The 18,450-nt window shown below is 46.7% G+C and overlaps 2 protein-coding genes across 2 annotated transcripts in view; one reads left to right on the top strand and one right to left on the bottom strand.

Annotated features, from left to right (window-relative positions):
* Window positions 1-355: 355 nt before the first annotated feature.
* Window positions 356-18,212, bottom strand: PPME1 (protein phosphatase methylesterase 1). Its single transcript, XM_030234629.2, has 14 exons — window positions 18,070-18,212; window positions 12,045-12,138; window positions 11,126-11,218; window positions 10,043-10,100; window positions 9,494-9,545; window positions 7,565-7,719; window positions 6,868-6,958; window positions 6,450-6,515; window positions 6,111-6,243; window positions 5,537-5,666; window positions 5,032-5,076; window positions 4,178-4,242; window positions 3,073-3,140; window positions 356-2,426 (listed from the first exon to the last, which is right to left on the bottom strand). The coding sequence occupies exons 1-14, from the start codon at window positions 18,165-18,167 to the stop codon at window positions 2,408-2,410; spliced, it is 1,167 nt and encodes a 388-aa protein (XP_030090489.2). The 5' UTR covers window positions 18,168-18,212; the 3' UTR covers window positions 356-2,407.
* C2CD3 (C2 domain containing 3 centriole elongation regulator) overlaps window positions 18,141-18,450 on the top strand; it is a 29,249-nt gene continuing 28,939 nt past the window's right edge. The window contains exon 1 of the mRNA XM_050969935.1: window positions 18,141-18,432. Coding sequence (XP_050825892.1) covers window positions 18,141-18,432 — 292 coding nt within the window. The remainder of the gene's footprint in view (window positions 18,433-18,450) is intronic.

Raw genomic sequence — 18,450 nt, 5'->3', positions numbered from 1 at the left:
AATGCAAAGCTGGGAGTTTTGGGGATGAATTTCTGTGTCCCTGTTTCTCGTGAGCCAGAGAGAAGACTCCTTCTCTCAGCAGTTACTTTTACCACAGCCTGTGTATCCTTCACCAAATGCCATTTATCCCAGCCTGCAGCCCCCTGGAAACTGCAGCAGGAGCAGTAATACTCCTCAGACAAAAGCACAGTCTCAAAAATGTGCATGGCTTGACAGAGCCGAAAGGAATTTCCCTTCCACCCACCCCCACGGTGCTGCTGCTGTCCCTGGAATCCATCTTTTTAATCCAGCCCCACATGAGTCCCTGAGCAGCCACCTGGGCAGGGCTGGGAGCTGGCACGGAGCGACGCACCAGTCAGTTCAACAGGCTCTTGAAATATTTATTTTCTTTTCACTCACTCAATGTTAACAGCAAAACAGAATCCCAGGCAGCCCACAGGATTTCAGAAATCATTCCTTTCCCAGCGGTGCTTCTGCAGAACACAAAACTGATTGGCTTTCCACGGAGGGTTCTGTTTGGTAGGGCTTTTTTAGGAGCTCACAAATCAAAGGGATAACACGAGGAATCACTCGCTCCAAGTCAGGCTCTCCAAGTGACTTCACCACGGAGGAATGTGACTTCACCACGATCATTCATGAGCATGATCCCGGGAAGTGAGACTGGACAGACACGCTGCATTCGTTCATCCCTAACAATCTGAACCAAGGAGTCTCCTGCAAAAGGGAATTTTGGCCATTTTGGGGACACAGCTGGGGAAAGAACTGTTTTGCATCCTGACTGCTGAAGATCCATTGAATCCATCGGGAACTAGACCAGGGTGGATGCTACATCAAATCAGAACACGGTGACTCAAGGGGGAGCGCAGAGAGCCACCAATTGCTCCTGTCACACCTGAGTGCCCAAAGTGCCAGGAGGGCATTCCTCTCGGGAATGAGGTTTTCCTGTCTCTAATCCAGGCGCTTCCCAACCTGCTGTGTCAGGGAAGGGAGCAAGGCCACCAGGGCTGCTGTGCCCGGTGAATCACTGCTAAGTGGAGCTCCACCCCAGTTAAACCCTTTGTCCCACCTGCACCTCTCAAGTGCCAGGAATTCCTGATGGCTCTTGTCATGGGATGCACAGGGCAGCTCCCAAATCACCACAGAACTTGCAGGGTTAAAATCACCTGGATAGCAGCAAGGGCTTATGGACACCACGCAAAAAAAAAAAAAAAAAAAAAGGGTTTCACACATCCACCAGTAAAATATTGAGGAAAACTGCTCCAAAACGTGTCTGCTCTTACACTCAAAAGTGACTCTTAAGTGAAAGCAAGCCCAGGAACTGTCTGTGGATAACTGAACCCTGAAGAAAAGCTCTCTGTGCACATGGAATTCTGGAAGGCAGACAGCTAAATGATCTAGGAAGCAACAGTGGAAACAAGGTCCTTCCTCTACTACTGGGGAGAACAGCTGCCTACACCTCTGCATCAACATCAGCAGGACTGACTCCAAGCTCTCCCAGGGTTTTTCCTACAGCCCATTCCATGTTTTTCCATCCCAAAGGCGCTGATCTCTGCCCAGCTGTGTGTGGTAGCTACAAGAAGGGAAGGACAATCACATTCCAGGGGCAGAAAACAGCCAAACTGCCTGTTGACCACATTGTCCCTGCTGCTCTTGCGTCTTCCCCACAGAGGCAGGTCAGAGTCCTGTGGCCTGGGATGTGTGTGTACTAGATGGAGTTATTCAGGCTCTTCCTCCCAGACAGGACTTGAAACGACCACCTGGCAAACTGCAAGACTCTGAAATGGAGCTCACAGTCCCCCCCCTCACCTTTTTGGTTCACAATCCCATCCAACTTTGCCCAGGAAAGTGGCCTCCAGGCTTTCCCCACAGCTTACCCCCTAAGGCTGGCGCTGGTGAGATGAAACCTGAGCTCCCAATGAAGCTGATTCCTCGTCTGCTTTAGGGGGAGAAAAAAGTGTGTGTATAAAACCCAAATCTAAGGGGCACTTCCAAGATGATTCAGTGATTCCACAGAGAAATCCTGAAGCCTTTGGCTGTGCTGCAATGCCCTCAGTGGATCTGGACTGCCAACAGCCCTTCTGCAGTTGGGTCCAAGAAAGCCTGAGAATCGGTGGAGATTGGTATGATTGACTACATGGGATTCCAGGAGGTCTTTCCTTGTGGCAGCAGAGAAGAGGATCCCAGTTCCAAGGGCCTGAAGAGCTTTTCATGGTCTTCAGAAGAAGCTGCTTCCCAGCAAGGAAGTCCCTAAGGATTTAGATATTCTGGAGAGCTAGTTCTAGGGAATGAATCTCACACCAACTTCTCACTGCTGCTGGACTGGGAGATGAGAGGATATGGATACATCACAGTGGCCTCTGGTGCAGTTTATTTACAATGGGAATCAGTGCTGGAGAACACCAGGATATTAACAAGCAGGAAACACACTAGGAGGCAAAAAAGAGAATGGAAGAAAGACTCCATGTTAGCTCAAGGTATTCTCTGCAAACTCTCTCACAACCTAAATTTAGCTGTAAAGTCCTTAGGTCTTCTCCCTCTCTCCCTATTTACACATCAACCTACACTATCAAGCTTATCAATCACACCCTTCTCTCACTGCCTGGCTGATCACAGGGGCCTGGCTTCCACAGGCCATTTTGATAAGACACATGAGATATGTATGGAAAGTCTGCAGAGTGAAGCACACAGCTTTACCTGCCTCCTCTCACCAGTATTTCTTGGCCAAGGGAGTGTGTTGCAGGTTGTTTCCACAACACAGGGCCTTGGTTACTTAATGAAATATTATTTAAGCTGACTGCCATGAAATTTGTCATTTTGCTTTCTGGCAGGCTATAAAGAAAGAAATCTGCTTTTCTCCTCCCTTCCAAGGAAGGAGGTTTCATCAGCACATGTAAATATGTGAGAAATGCAAAAGGAACACAAACACTGAATGTATTACTGGCTGTGATTCAGAGCTGTTTGTTTATCTGTGGCTTTTAGCACCATGCTAAAATTCCAGCCTCCCACCTCGAGAGCCAAACAGGCAGTGAGAGCAGGAGCTCTGCTCTGGGACACAACTCCATGGAGCCTTACCACTGGAATCCACCAATGGGCTCTGTAAACCTGTGACGGATCAGGAACGTTGCAACAGCTTCGGCAACCTGAGAGAAGGGAAAAAAATAGCTCAGGATTTAAAGGGACACAAAGAGAAGACAAAACCCAGTCAGTTTTCAAAGCCTGCAGTACTTTCAACAACAGTTCACGTCTTCTGGAGTCTGCTGCTGAACTGTTTGCTCCTTTAAAACAAGAGCTCTGTGTAACACACCTCCAGCTTTACTCTGACACCAAGCCTGCCATCAAGAAGTGACCAAACTTTTTCTCCACACATTTCAGTAATTTTTGAAACAATGTCTAAGTTTAGCAGGGAGAAAAGGTAAATTCAGGATGCAAGACAGTAACCTGGAATGGTCTGGGTTGGGAGGAACAGTAAAGCTCATCCAGTTCCAACACCTGCCATGGGCAGGGACACCTTCCCCTAGACCAGGCTGCTCTGAGCCCCGTCCAGCCTGGTCAGTATTGCTCAGAATGTATAAAAAAAGAGTAACAGCTTAAGAACTCAGTATGTTTAGATAAAAATACCTATTTCAGACTGGTAAAGTGAAGCACAGAAAGGCTGAGTTTTAACACCGCTGTCAGTGCAGAATGAGCTTTAAAACCAGATGTGCTCCCAACCACAGGCTCCACTGGCTGCACCGCATTCCTGCTTCCATCTGGACACAAACTCCAGCAGTGCCCAGAAGCAGCACTGCTCTGTCAAAGCTGCTGCAGGAACATTTGGTTTCTATTTGGAAAATGTGAGCCACCCAACTCAACAAAACACAGACCAACCCCTAAAGCTGCAGCTTAGTGCAAGGGATAGTGGGGAACTGCATAAGGAAGGGAGAACTCCACGCTCCACATGGATGGAATTAGGTACATCACCACGAGCCTGAGAGTTAAATCCATAGCCCAGCCCTGTGGCATGTAACATCTTAGCCAGAACTTTCCAGACAGCTGAAAAATCCAAGCTGCTTGTGAAAGCCAGTTGTTGTGCCAAAGATGCCCCTGAAGTATGATCTCTGCTGTGTGGTAAGGAACAGATCCTTTTCTGCATTTCAGATCGTGGCTTATGCAGCTTCAACCCCACGGAGAGGCTCACCTTGTCCGGAGCATCCTCATGGACTGCGTGGCCACACTGTGGGAGGACCTGCATCTGGAACTTCCCTGTGGATTGAGAGAGTCAGCACACGGATCTCACACTCTGCACCAACTGATCTCACTAAGTGTAGCTGGAAAAGAGGCCCCAGGGACGGCAGGAAGACTCAGTAGACTCCACACCATGCCCAGCTCATGGTCTCCAAAGGAAACATGGACCTGCTGCTTAATTCACCTTCTCCAGGGGTAACTAGAACAGGTTCCCAGGAGTTTAAATGGAGCTGAACTTGTCAGAGCTTCTCAATGCAGGCAAGTGTCAGAGTTAGATCTCTCACCAGATTTACCTTAGGGTGACGTTTATCCTGCTATCCAATACTATGTTCCAGTATTGGTTGCTCTGGAAGGCTAGGATGGGGGGAAAAACCCCATCCCAAATACCAAACCATTAATGAAGTGTTTAATCTTGGTCTGCTGTCTGTCAGAAACACTGGGAGATGGGACAATTTTGAATGGCCCCAAGTGTTCTAGCTAGGAACATCAGGAATGTAGCTAGAAAGGGAAAATATGGATTAGAAAGAAGCCCTCAGAGGCAATCATTCTGATCCAAGAGAAACGTAGCAGCTCCACTGCTGGGAGCACGGAACACTAGATTGAACAAAACCCACAGCAACAGCCCTTTGAATTGAACCTTTCCCTTCTGACCTTCCCCACCTTTCCTTGACCACAGTAGGAGAACACTTTGGGATGGACGAATTCTTTAATGCCCATTTGTTTGGATATTGACTGTAGCCATAGCAACAAGCTATCATGAAAAAAGAGCACTACAGTAGGGCTGAAGTAACAATATTAAATACTTACCTTGCATCTGTCCGATGGTCAGATCTTTATCCAGCCTGTCAACACCTACAAACAAATAAACAAATAATAACAATGAACAACTGTTTTGGAGAACAGCCAGAGAGAACAGAATTCTCTGAGCCAGGCTTTACTCTGTATTTTAAAAGAGACATTAGCTTGAAAAACAGAAAATAAACACCTCTGACACCCAGACAAGGACATTTCACTGCCGCACCTTGAGAGAGTTAAGTTACAGGAAAGAAACACAGCCAAAAAATGCAGGAGCACAGCCCTCCCTGCAACTTAAAAGGATATTTACAAAAGGTATTTGCTATTAAGGTACAAAAAGAGCTTAAAGCTGTATTTGACTTTCACTGGAGAAGTTTAAATCACACCATGCTATTTTAGGAGACACAGAGAAGCCCAGGTATTCCCAGGAACCACTGCAGCCCAGTGCTGACCCTGTCCTCTAAAATGCAAGTGTGACATCACTGAAGCGCACACTAGGACTGGACGGGACACGTACCAGCTAAAAGCAAAAGCTTTGGAGTGGGACAGCTGAGGAAGAGGTTGGATAAACCCCTGAACCAGCCATCCCAGTACTTCTCTGTTTTGGCCAGTTCGATTCGCCACGTGTATAAATGCTCCTTCTTTGTCTGCAGGGAGGAGAGAGAGCTCTGCATTAGTGATCAATGAAACAACAGAAAGAAAACTAACTCAGGGAGCACCTGGAAATACATAAATACATAGATATAAAAAATAAAAACAATACTGCCTCCCTCTGGTGGATTACACGCTTCCAGGGATGACCCTCCTTGCTTCTAAATCTCTCTCCAAATCAAAGTTCGTGACTAGGGAACAAGAAAGTCGGCAAGAGCTACACCAAGAGGAGAAGAGCCTTCAGGAGAAGACTGCAGGATTCAGGGCAATCAATTTGCTATTTTTTTACTGACACAAATAGCTCACAAATTGCCTGAACGTTTGGCTCTCATCCAGTTTTGTCTCCCTGGAGTGGCTCCCTTTCATATCAGAATGATTTGGATAACCACAGGTGACAGCTCTTGCAGGGGAAGCTGAAAACACAGCAACAAACTCCCAACCTCTGTGTCATCCTCTTTCTTCCTTTTGTTGACAGAGCCTCCTCCTTCCTCATCCTCGTCCTCTTCCTCCTCTTCCTCAATAATTCCCTCTACTATGGCTTTAGGGCATTCAGGACTGGCAGCCTCTTCGCACCTGTGAAAATAAAATCAGAAACTGATTCCCTGACAAAAGAAACAAGTCCAAGCCAAAATACCACCCAGGATTAAACCATAGGCGTTCAGCAATTTTGATTGAAGAAATTTTCATTTTCAATTGCACTTATGTAGCAGTGGTATTGTAAAACAGAAAAAAAAAAAAGATTTTAAAATAATAAATGAAATAAACCAAAGGCCACCTACTGTTTGACTTGACCGACCATAGAAACTCTGGCAGATTCAAGATTTCTTATCTGTCCACTTTTTACACTATGGAAAAAAGAAATCATAAGACAGAAATATTTACTGAAGAGTTTCAACAATCAGCAGGCCCAGAAACAGGAGTTAAACTTCTCTACAGCTCAGGATTTCCCCAAACCATTCTCAAAGCTCCTGCTCTCAGACTGAACGGAGTGGCTCACGCTAAACTTCTGTGAACCTCTTGTTGTCACTGTAACTGAGAAAGAGGGAGAAGTGCTGGTGGGGAAACAGTGAAACAGGGTTAAACCCATGGCAGGGGGCTGGGAGAAGGCCTGCAAACACCCAAATTATATAAACTTTGTTTCCTTCAGGAGTCAGGCTACAAAGACAAGTGACTCCGGAGACTGAGCCCAAGCTTTACCTCCACTCAATGGCATTCTCGAGCGACTTGAATGTTTTGGGACGACTCCTTAGGAAGTTCTGCATGCTGTTCAAGGCATCCATGGCAGTTCCTAAAAGCAAATGGCATCATCTTCATCATCTTCATGGCATCTGATGGAATTATTGCCACATCCCTCTACACAAAACTGGCTGCAACACCCTCAGAGAGCTGGAGCTCCCCCGTGATCTAATGCTGCTAAGCAAAGTACAGATTAGTATTTCTAAGCCAAGAGTCATATTGGAAAATTGCTATTTGAACAGGTAGGATGTTCAGACAGTAAGAGAAAGCAGCAGTCATTTATTAGCACCAAGCATTACAGCAAAAGCCACCCTCCTCCCCACCAAGAAAGTGTTTCAAAGAAATTAGAGCCATGGTCTAGTTGACAAGGTGGTGTTAGGTCATTGGTTTGACTCAGTGATCTCCAAGGTCTTTTCCAACCTAGCTGATCCTCTGATTCTGTGACATTAGCAGGAAAAAAGCAAACAGAGAGTGCACCTGGGAAAAGGAATAGGAAAAGGAAAAGGAGGGGTGACACTGGAAAGATTTTTGTGCGCGCAGGATCTGCAAGGAGGATGGCATGGGTTTAGAGGCGTGGCAAACCCTTGTGTATTGGGGGATGCGGGGCTAAGGGGAGGGCTGGGAGGCAGAACGCCGGCGGAGGGGCGGGCACACTCACCTTCCACGACGTCGATCATGCAGAGCCCCAGCAGGCTGGGCAGCAGGTTGGCCACGGCGGTGTGCACGGCGATGGCTCCCCCCATGCTGTGCCCGATCAGCATGATGGGCGGCGGCAGGTCCCCGTAGAGCGCCTCCACCACGCTCCCCACGTCCCTGCAGGCACAGCAATCCCGCATGGACCGCCACCAGGGACACTGCCAGCACCGGGCGCGCCCTCACACCACCCCTTCTGACCCGCGGGCAGCACACAGGCTTGTCCTCCGGTCACTGCTTCAAAGCAGGAAACCCTGGACATCCATGCCATTTCTCCTTCTATTAACAGAACCCTCATTTAAAAGATACTAATTGAAAAGATGTTCAAGCAATCTGGTCTAGTGGAAGGCGTCCCTGCCCATGTGGATGAAATTTACAGTCCCTTCCAGCCCAAATTCTGTTTTTCCATGTAGAAAACGTTTTAGGCTGACACTCGCTGGTGGGGATGTTAAATAAAAGGTGAGAAAAAGTTGTCAAATCAACTTGCATGGAAGCACAAACCAAGAAGTTCATTGTTCTTAAAAAAAGAAACTGGAATTAGAGAGAGAAAAATAACTGGGCCCTGCTGACCATGGCAAAGATGAACAACACTGAGCACGAGCAAAAAGACTGAGTCTCTCTCTGAGCACAGACAGGCAAGGGGCAATTTCCCCACCCTTTCCAAAAGGCACCTCCTGTTAAACTGAAGCTGTCACTTCTTGACACTTTTCCCAGGATGGGAGAGCTGGCTGGTATGATTCCCAAACCCCAGAACAGCAGCAGAGCTAACAGCAGAAATCTCCTGGAGAGCAGTTTAAAGACACTCCCCCAGCTGGCTTTCCTGACTACAACCATTCAGAGGAACCTGAGAGCTGAGCAATTTTTATAGAAAAAAAATTATTCCATTGTTATTGAAAATGGAAAACAAGTGAAAAAATTAACAGGTTGACCAGCTTGTTTCCTCTGCTAGAGAAAATTGCTTGAGGATTGGATTTAAAAGAAAAACAGGAACACCAGCTATAATTTAAGACTCCTATTTAAAAGATACTCAGGACTAAATTTCAAGCTCATTGCTAAGAATAGGGGAAGGTTTGAAAACAAAAGGAACTTGCTTTTCCCCACAGCGGTGCTGCTCCAGATCTAAAATATTCTAATTATTTAATCCAGCATCTCCTCAGGACAGTTACACATCAGGATCTGACAAGGCATAAGCAGCGGGAATAAGGTATACAATGGAAGTCAGAATACATTTCACACATGGCCTCCCCTCAACAAACCAAGTGGATTTGTCCATGGGAAGGTTACAAAATCCTTCATCATTTAGTTGTAGTCACAGCAAAGAGTCTCTTTGTACTAAATATGGGCAGAACATAATGTGCTTAGCAGTGGGTATTTGCTTTTCTTACAGTTTTGTCAAGAGGGGGATGGATTTGCATGCCAAAGCAGGTCATGGCAGTTTGAAAAAGCAGCTCTGTGCTTGAAAATCCTGTGTCTGTGACCCAGACTTTGGGGTGTTACCAGGCCAGTGTGGGCCCGCCCTGAGCCCTCACCCCAAGGGCTGAGCAAGAGTCACACTGGTGATTCAGACTGAAATACCCCATGGATGTCTAAGGGAAGCATTCCACCTCCCTTGGGAACTCTTCTGCATGTGGCAGGTTTAAAGAGCTCAGTGTTTAAAAACTCAGGGTACTGGGAGAACAACTCCAGCTCTTGGAATCTGACTCAGCTGGGAGGGACATCACTTCAAACTGCCCCAGAATGAAAGGAAAGGAGGGATAACTACCAGAATCACGTGAAATTAAACTATCTTCCAGCTCCTCTGAATGAAGGCTGTGTGCCCTCAAGTAGTTTGTTGTTCAGCCAAGGAGAGAAAGGGGAGGTTTGTGAAAAGGGAAACAAGCATAAGTTTCCTTACTTTGCCATAGTCTCTGCAGACAGATCTTCAGGATTCCTTACTTTTGTTTCTCCTAAAAAAAAGCCCAACCCAAGTTAAGTTCACTTAAGCTGAAAATCTTCAGGCCCCCTCAGGACTTAAGCAGTGATGGTACAAAGCTTTTAGGCACAGATACAAAGAGCAAGCCTACTGCAATGAGCATGAATAATTAAGAAACACAGAATTAACAGGAACACTTGGTACTTTGGGTAGGGAACAACTGCCCTGTTCTTTATGGATCTTAAAATGAAAGAACAGTCCTTATTTCTCATGGCAAAGACCACTTTAAGGTTATGGAAATATGAATGGCTTGGTGGAAGGAAGTAGTCCACCACTGCCTCAAGCAAAAGTTCAGGGAGTCTCAGCTTCTGAGAGAAGCCAGTCTTCCATTCCTGCTTGTGAAACAAATTGGGATGTCTTAAGGATGTTTTCCTAGTCATCCTGAGAGGAATTCATTGCATCTCCTTTAAAAAATGGGAGCATGTAACACTGATTTGACTGATTTGACTCCAGATTTTTTTTTTGACTTACCATGGCCTCGGAGGTCTAAGGCCACAATCCTACACTGGATCCTGCTAATGATTGCAGACTGCAAGGAGAGACAGAGAGAATGTTGTTTGCAAAGTGGGATTAGCAACAACAAGCACTCCCTAAAAACCCAAAATGGCTGAATCTGGACTGGACAGGGTGTTACAGAACACAAGCAAAAATATCCTGCAAGACTGTCCTTAATGGGCCAAAGCCCCATCCCTGTGAGCATCCCACTGCTAACGAGGACAGTCCTTTCACTGCGTAAGGACATGACTTGGGTTTCCTGGGATCACGAATTCAAGCCCTGCAGCACCTCAGAGGACTGGAACAGCAGTGGGATTATGGACACCAAAGGGATTCTCTTGCTTTTCAAGCCCCACATGGTACCAAATTAGTCTGGGCTCCATGGCTGACACAGAGGTGATGCAGCTGCTTTGCAGCACAGGTTCAGTTTGCTCTCAAATAATAGAATTTTACAGGCTGAAATGTATAGAACTTGATTAGTCCAAAGAGGTCAGGGGAAACAGCTGAGGAATCTTTGTAAGGTAAGGCAGAGCATAATAACTGCAACAGCATTATGCCTCAATTTCTCCCAGACAGATCAATTTAACTAAGTTATTTCAGGCATCACAGAGAAGTGGCATGTTTGGTTGACAGGAAGACTTCTGTCTGAAGGAATCATTGATAATTTAGATAACAGCCCAGCAGAAGTGGAGGAATTTGCTGAGGGATTCTTAATAAAACCACCTACACAACTGGCAAAAGCTACCCAGACCTCAAAGCTACCCAGTCCTCTTATTGCGATTTTCCAGGTATTCAATTCTTAAGTGACTGGAGCAGTTGCTTTCCCCAAACCCACTGAATCCAGAGATAAGCATTTTCCAGCCCCTAAAGACAGCCCAAACCCTCCATCTGCAAGGTGCCTCTGCACCTAAGCAAGAACCCCAACCATGCAAATCTAATGTTGTTATCTTTAAAATACTGTTTTCCCGTGTTTCTCAGAGGTGAATGGGTAACTGCCTTCCTCACTCAGAGAGCTCCATCTCCAGACTTTTACTGCTCCAGAGCAGCAGCTTTACTTACAGTAAACACAGCCCAGGACAGGGCAGAGTGGCCTCCACCGTGTAACAGCAGCAAGACAGGCCCCTCCAAGCCACTTTTGTAAATTCGAAAAGTGTATGAACAGTTAAGGACGTTTCTCAGAGGTACTTCAAGGCAGCAGAATGAATATTGGAGCTTGCAATACCAAACAGTATTTTACTTCTACCCTTCATTTATCTGGCCAACAGGAATTTTCAAGCATTACCTGGACAAAAATGTAACTCAGTTTAAGCTTCAGGAGTTGTATTCCTGCTGCCCAGGTTTTCTCCCCCCACTATAATTCTCTTATCCCCTGTCCTTTTCTCCCTGGGCACAACAGGGAAGTGACCTAAGAAAAAACTAAAAATCCATTAGGAAAAAAATATGGAGAGTTATTTCTTACACAGGCAAAATAATGAGAGGGCAAGGGAATGGTTTTAAACTAGAAGAAGGGAGATTTAGATTAAATGTTCATAAGAAATTCCTCCCTGGGAGGGTGGGCAGGCCCTGGCACAGGGTGTACTGCTGCTATTAATCCTGAGCAGACAGTTCAGTGATTGCCACCTAACTAACTGTAGTTAATACAAATCAATTAACAGCTTTGGGCCTGACATGGTGTGAATTATGAGAACCTGATGAGTGTTTCCCTGCAAAATATGCTACTGGACTGTTGGAAACACTTTTTACAATTTAATGATTATTAAAGAAGCAATATCAGGAATTGGCCTTGCTAGGCACAGTTTAACTGTCAGCCTAGCAGGGATAGTTCTAGTTACTGACACTGAACCCTGCCGGAGACATGGAAGATGAGAAGGAACACGTGAAAAAGCTGCAGAACCCCAGTAAAGTAAACATAATGTGATACCTCCCCCATAATCTCTGAGATTATCACAAATTCAATATGGGGGAAAAAAAAGGATATATCCTTGCCAGTTTCATTTTCTACCACAACGTCCTCCATAGACTCAAAGTACTGGCTCCAAAGCACTGGTGAAAAATCACGCTTTCTTCCAGGGCTGCAAGACAGAAAAAAATTCCATAAGAAAGAGTTATTTTTAAAGTCTTCCACTGAAATTGGCATCCAGGCCCGCTCTCGCTGAGGAGAACACGCTGGTGTTACACAACAGCTCAGACTGGAAGCAAACGGCACATCAGTGAAGTTCCCATACAACCACAATATTCAGAATTTTACTGTCAGTGAAGGAATCCTCCCCTAAATTGTTGCTCCTATTGAGGAAGTCTAGTGGGAACAGAGAAAAGAGTATTTTCCTCATCAAGTAATTCCAAGGAAGACTGAACAATGGTGATTTAGACTACACAGACCCACGCCAAGGGAAAATAAACAAACAGTGATACTGTCCCGGTGCCACCTCCGAGTTTGCAGTGACCCACGGACAAAAGGTGCCCAGCTGACAAACCAATTCATTTTTTGCTTCCCTCAAAAGGTGCAGCTGTGCCCTCTCCTTGTACCACCATTACTGACAAAAGGCTCCGCAATCAGAATTTTCCTGATGACTCAGTTGATGCAGAATTTGTTTCTCGGGCTGGTATTTACTCAGTAAGGCTAAAAGAGTAGTGCTTAATTTTGGAAGTGGCATAATTAGGCTCAATTCGAGCCCAGGATACAGGATGAGTAACAGTGCACCATTTTAACCATGTTTTTGCACTTCAGCTCTTCTGGGGGAGGCAGGCTGGCAGCACAGAATATTAAAATCAAGCATGGGCATGAGGGGTGAAAGACCTTCAGAGCAGAAAAATCCCTGCTGAAGTTTCTCCTGAATTCTTTGCTTCCTAAAGAAATGCAAAATAACATACAAAGCAGCTTTTCAATTTTGCAGAAACAAAATTTCTGTTTCCCCTGGTGTTTCTAGGATATGAAGCATAAACCAGCCACCCCCTGAATGGACCAAATTCCCTCCTGTGGGTTTCCAGACTTCTTGTTAAATCTCAATTAAATAAAACGAGAAGTTGCACACCTACATAAATCCAGAAAATATTAATCTCTTTTACCACCTCAGCCTAATCTCATTCTCTGATCAAGGAAAAAAATATCACAGTCAAAGCTTAATTTTTCCCTGGAAGCCATCCCAGCCCTGATCACATGCTTTCTCCATACCAGTTCTGGTTCTTTCTGGAGATGGAGAGAACTGCCCACAGCTTGGATGATTTCCCTTCTCTGGGTTTTGAAGAGGTAGGATATGCAGCTAGCGAAAATAAATTCCATCACCCTTTCAAAACGCAGCATTTCAACTGCAGCCAGGCTTTTGCACAGCATGTCACAGCTGCTTTTGGGTTCCACTGCCCTGAGCAGCTCCAGGAGATCAGTAAATGCTGTCATCTGCCTGGCTGAAGCCCTTCCCACCTGATCCATAAATGTGGTGGACAGCAGGAACTCCCTGGTGGAACTCCCTGGCACTACTGTGACACCAGGAATCTGTAGGGAACGTGGCTGACTGATGATGTGTGCCACATGAGCCCATCTCTGTGGAAGCAGGGCTGCAGGATGGACAGCCACTGTTGCACAGGGGAGCACAGCAGCCTCTTGGCTGGTGCCCAAAAATCACCTTTCACCAGCCCCATCCAGCCTGGCTTTGGACACTTCCAGGGATGAGTACTTTTGTGTCTCCTTCAAATGCCATTTCTGACAGCAGAGTTTTCATGCAAGAGGCAGGCAGGTGCAGATCCATGGAGAGAATCTCACGACCTGCAAGAGGAACCCATGGAACCAAGGCAGAGCCCTTCCTTCCCTAGGGGCTTGCCACACGATGCATTTAGCAATGCCTCAAATTCAGCTTAAGAGTGAGCACCTCCAGAGAAAATGTTAGTAGCTGTGTCACACGTGAAGTGTCTGGGAAAAACACACAGCAGAACTCCTGTGCTGGCAAGGGAACTGGAGCAGAAAGTGAAGAGGAGCTGGGAATTAAAAACTATCATCACCTCTGATGCAAATACCTGTTGATCATGATTTAAAACAAAATACCTGTATCCAAGCAATGCTGAGGAAACGTGAGTGAGCTCAGGTTTAACACTGAACCCCCAAAAGGGCACAATAAATGTGCAGTTTTCTACTAAATCCCAGGTGACCACAGAGGGTTGAGCAAAAACATTTCTCTAAAGAAAAGAATCCTTGATTTTGAGTTTTTCTAGAGCTGCTTTTTTTAGTGAAGCATCAACACACATTCAAAATTAGAAGTGTGCCAAATAAACAGCAGCTGTGGTTTTGCACCTTCCTATGCTGAAGTCATATTTTGCTGACCAGTATTTAAGGTGACAAAAATAATTACAGCTTTTTTAAGTAGCCAGCAAACCAAAACAGAAATGGATCTGACATAATAACTTTTCTAGACTGATCCTTAAACTCCAAGCCAGCATATTAAACTGGAATTACAAAACAAATTCTGGGCACCCTGTGTTTTATCCTATTGTGCAGTTTGTCCTCTTTATCATGTCCTCAATCCTTAGGATGCCCACATGGCTCAGCAAATCTCTCCCCATTTTTGAAGGGGTTTTCTTTCAGGTATTTTCCTAAAATTAAAAAAAAAAAAAAAAAAAAAAAAAGTTGTCCCAAGCAGAAGGAACCATTTTCAGAAAGTCCTTTTTCTGCTGAGAGCCCCTATTTAAAACTACTAAAGCAAATATAGAACAAGTGCATGAATCAGGAGATTTCATTCTCACATCATATTTGAACCCAAGCAAATCAAACATCATCTGCAAGTAAGAACTGCCACGGCTGACAAGTTGTATTTAGAAATTCTAAAAATTGACAAGGACAGTATCTTAAGTTCTGCCTTAGAGATGCTGAATACATAATTTTTGGTTTTTTATTAAAAGGATTCCAAGGGGAAAAAGTGGATTAAAAAGGAAAAAATGAGTAGGAATTGCCATGACTGAATTACACAGATCTGATCCAATCATGCCCTTCTGGATAATTAAAAGATCTTCAGAGATTGTACATGATTTTTACTCACACATTGGAAAGGAACAGCAAACTGACTTTCACTTTTAAACCCCATCCAGGTGCTTAACTCTGAATGAGAGCCACTAGCGAAAAACAAAAGGCAAAAAACAAGACAGGAAATGCAGAAGCTGCTACAGCTGTTGGGATCTGCTGCCATGGGGGGTGACTTTCCAAATTCTGTTATTTCATTTCCCCACAGAACACAGATTCAGGCCATAAGCCTGATTGTGTTGTGTTTTGTTTTGTGACTTTGATTTTGTGTTCGGTTTTCATCCGTGGAGCAATTTGAGGGAATCACTTGCAATTCCCAACACAGCCTTGGCCATGAGCGCTCCTTAAAGAAATGGGCACGGAATTCCTCCCAGAGGCTGAGTTTCACATATTGCTCGAGCTGAAGAGAAGCTCCAGCCTCCTTTGGAAAGAGCCTTTTGGAACCATCATTTCTGCTGGAGAGCACTTACATCCAGGGAGAGAGGGATGTGCTAGCAAAGCAGGAATTGATGCCACGTGCCATGAAATGCACTGAAATTCCAGCACACGTCCCATGCTCCCACAAAACCACTCCAACCTATGTCACAGGAGCCACGCTGGATATCAGGGAGAATTCCCTCCCCAAAAGGGCTGCCCAGGGCAGCAGTGAGTCCCCATCCCTGCAGGGACTGAAAGCTGTGTGCATGTGACACTTGGGGACGTGGGACAGTGGTGGTGGCCTTGGCAGGGCTGGGGGAAAGGCTGGACTCCAAGATCTTAGAGGGCTTTTCCAGCCTGAACCATTCCATGATTCAGTTTGCTTCGGCCACTTTGGCTTCTCAAATGAGACTGTCCCACAGAGAGACATAAGGAAGTGATTGTACTGAAAAAATAGCAAGAAAAGAATAAATTTTAAAGAAAAAGCTAGGAACAAGTTTATTTTCACAGATTCAAGTGCAGCAACAGGTGCCATTTTTTACCAACTACTGAAACACACATTAACCTTTCCACAGCATATTGCCAAACATGTAAGAGTTTATTTCTGTTAGCAAGTTCCCAGTAAATTCTATTTTTCTGTAGCAATCTCACATGCTTGACCCTCTGCTTCTCAAGATCTGCTTTCAGCTACACCACAGTCACATTAACATGACCTGCATGGTGGAAAAAAAAGGGAATAAAGAGAAAGTGCCCCACACACCAGTCAGAGGATTTAGCCATGGAAAACCCAAGTTGCTGGCATTCTTGGATATTAAGGTTAAACCCATTTTTTTAAAAGCCTGGCTTGCAACTCAAGGAATTGAAAGTGCAGAGATAAATCACACTTATAAATGTGAGATGCTTAATGCAGCAAATAACTGTTTTTCTAAGTTTAGTTATTTTTGTTCCCTGTAAAAGTTTGAATTTTGAAGGACGATTTCAGTGCAGCCCTGTACATCTGCCAGCACTGTAAATCACACCGTGTTTTTCCTGTACAATTAATCCCTTTCTCTTTTGGTGGAATTCTCTTCAGGGGGAATCTTGCACTTGTTGGAACAGAACTGAACTGTGCTAAGGATAAGCTCAGCTTAAGCTAAACTTTCTATCCCACTTCCTCTTGTCTCCTTTCCACAGAAGCCCCAAGCCCCTCCGGATGAGGCCGTTCCACACTGGATGTGCAGCACGTCCCACCACAGGAACATCACCTGTCAAGGGATTTACTGGGTGGCAGAGGGGCAAATCAAACATGATTGTGAACTACTCCCCGCTGCTTCCAAGGGAAAATTCCACGGGAATTCCTGATCCTTAACCACAGCACTGCATTTTGTTTCATTCATAATCATGTCCCTGACAGCGTTTAAAACCCCTCCAGTGCATGGTAAGAGAGGAAGAATTATATAAATTAATACATGTTACACCCTTGGACACCGGTCAGACTTCTCCCACAGCTCCCAAAAGTGCTTTCAACCTCTGCTTAAGAGATTAAAGAGTATCCCAGACTTTTCCATCATCTCGAAATGCAGATTTAAGCAGGGATTAAAGTCACTTGGCAGTCCCTTCACATGGGTGCCTGCGGCTGAGAAATCCCGTTTCACAGAACCATGGAATGTTCTGACTTGGAAAGGGACCTGCCACAAGGATTACCAAAGTCCAACTCCGGCTGAGGAGTTCAGCTCCTGAGAATTCCCACACACCTCTCCCCCAGGCACACTCTGAGGTACTACCCACACATGGTGCTGGACCCTTCCTCCAGGCACTGATGGCAAAAGAACCGGGAGGAAAGGGCTGGAGAGCTGATCCCGGCACCTGCCACCTTCCCCAGCCTGAGGATACGCTGGGCACTGGTGCCTCTGCGGCTGGAGGAGCCTGATCCAGGTGTCACTCACCTGGAGCACGGGGAAGCAGGACCACCCCTCCCTCCAGATCCCCCAGTAGTGATCATTCCCTCTCCATTTCCCCCAGTAGTGACCATTCCCTGTCCACTTCCCCCAGTAGTGACCATTCCCTGTCCATTTCCCCCAGTAGTGACCATTCCCTGTCCATTTCCCCCAGTAGTGACCATACCCTGTCCAGATCTCCCAGTAATGACCATTCCCTGTCCATTTCCCCCAGTAGTGACCATTCCCTGTCCATTTCCCCCAGTAATGACCATTCCCTGTCCATTTCCCCCAGTAGTGACCATTCCCTGTCCATTTCCCCCAGTAGTGACCATTCCCTGTCCATGTCCCCCAGTAGTGACCATTCCCTGTCCACGTCCCCCAGTAGTGACCATTCCCTGTCCACGTCCCCCAGTAGTGACCATTCCCTGTCCCGATCCCCCAGGACGAGCTCCCCGCTGTCCAGATCTCCCGATAATGACCATTCCCTGTCCAGACCCGGAATAACGTGCCTCCCTTCGCGGTAGATCCCCCCAGTAAAGACCCCCGTCCCTCCAGACCCCCAGCCCGAGCCCCCCCGCCCTGCAGAGCCTCCGCTCCGCTGTCACCTCTCCCCCCGAACTCCCCCCGCTCTCCGCATCCGCCCCTGCCCTTCCTCCGCCTACCCCATGCGCATCTTGGACCCGGACTGGCCGCCGCCGCCGGGCAACGGAGGCCGAGGCGGGAGGCGGCCCAGATGCAGCTGCTTCTCCAGGGCCGACATGACAGCCGGGGACGTGCCGGGAACACCGGGAACACCGGGACCCCCGACAGCGCCGCCCCCACCGCCCCGCCCCGCCGCGCCGGAAGCGGCTCCCCCAACAGCGCCGCCGCGCGGCACCGAGTGCGCCCGCAAGGTACCAAGGGAAACGTAGTCCGCGCCCCCACCGCCGTGCCCGGCGGGACGCGGGGCAGCACGGGAGCTGTAGTCCCCCGCCGGCGCGGCCGTTGCCGGGCGGGAGGCGCGGGCGGGATGCGGCGGAGGGGAGGTGCGGGGCGGGACGGGC

Source organism: Serinus canaria, chromosome 1 (assembly GCF_022539315.1).
Source record: "Serinus canaria isolate serCan28SL12 chromosome 1, serCan2020, whole genome shotgun sequence".
NCBI classification, from domain to species: Eukaryota; Metazoa; Chordata; class Aves; order Passeriformes; family Fringillidae; genus Serinus; species Serinus canaria.
This window is presented reverse-complemented; position numbering and strand designations above follow the sequence as displayed.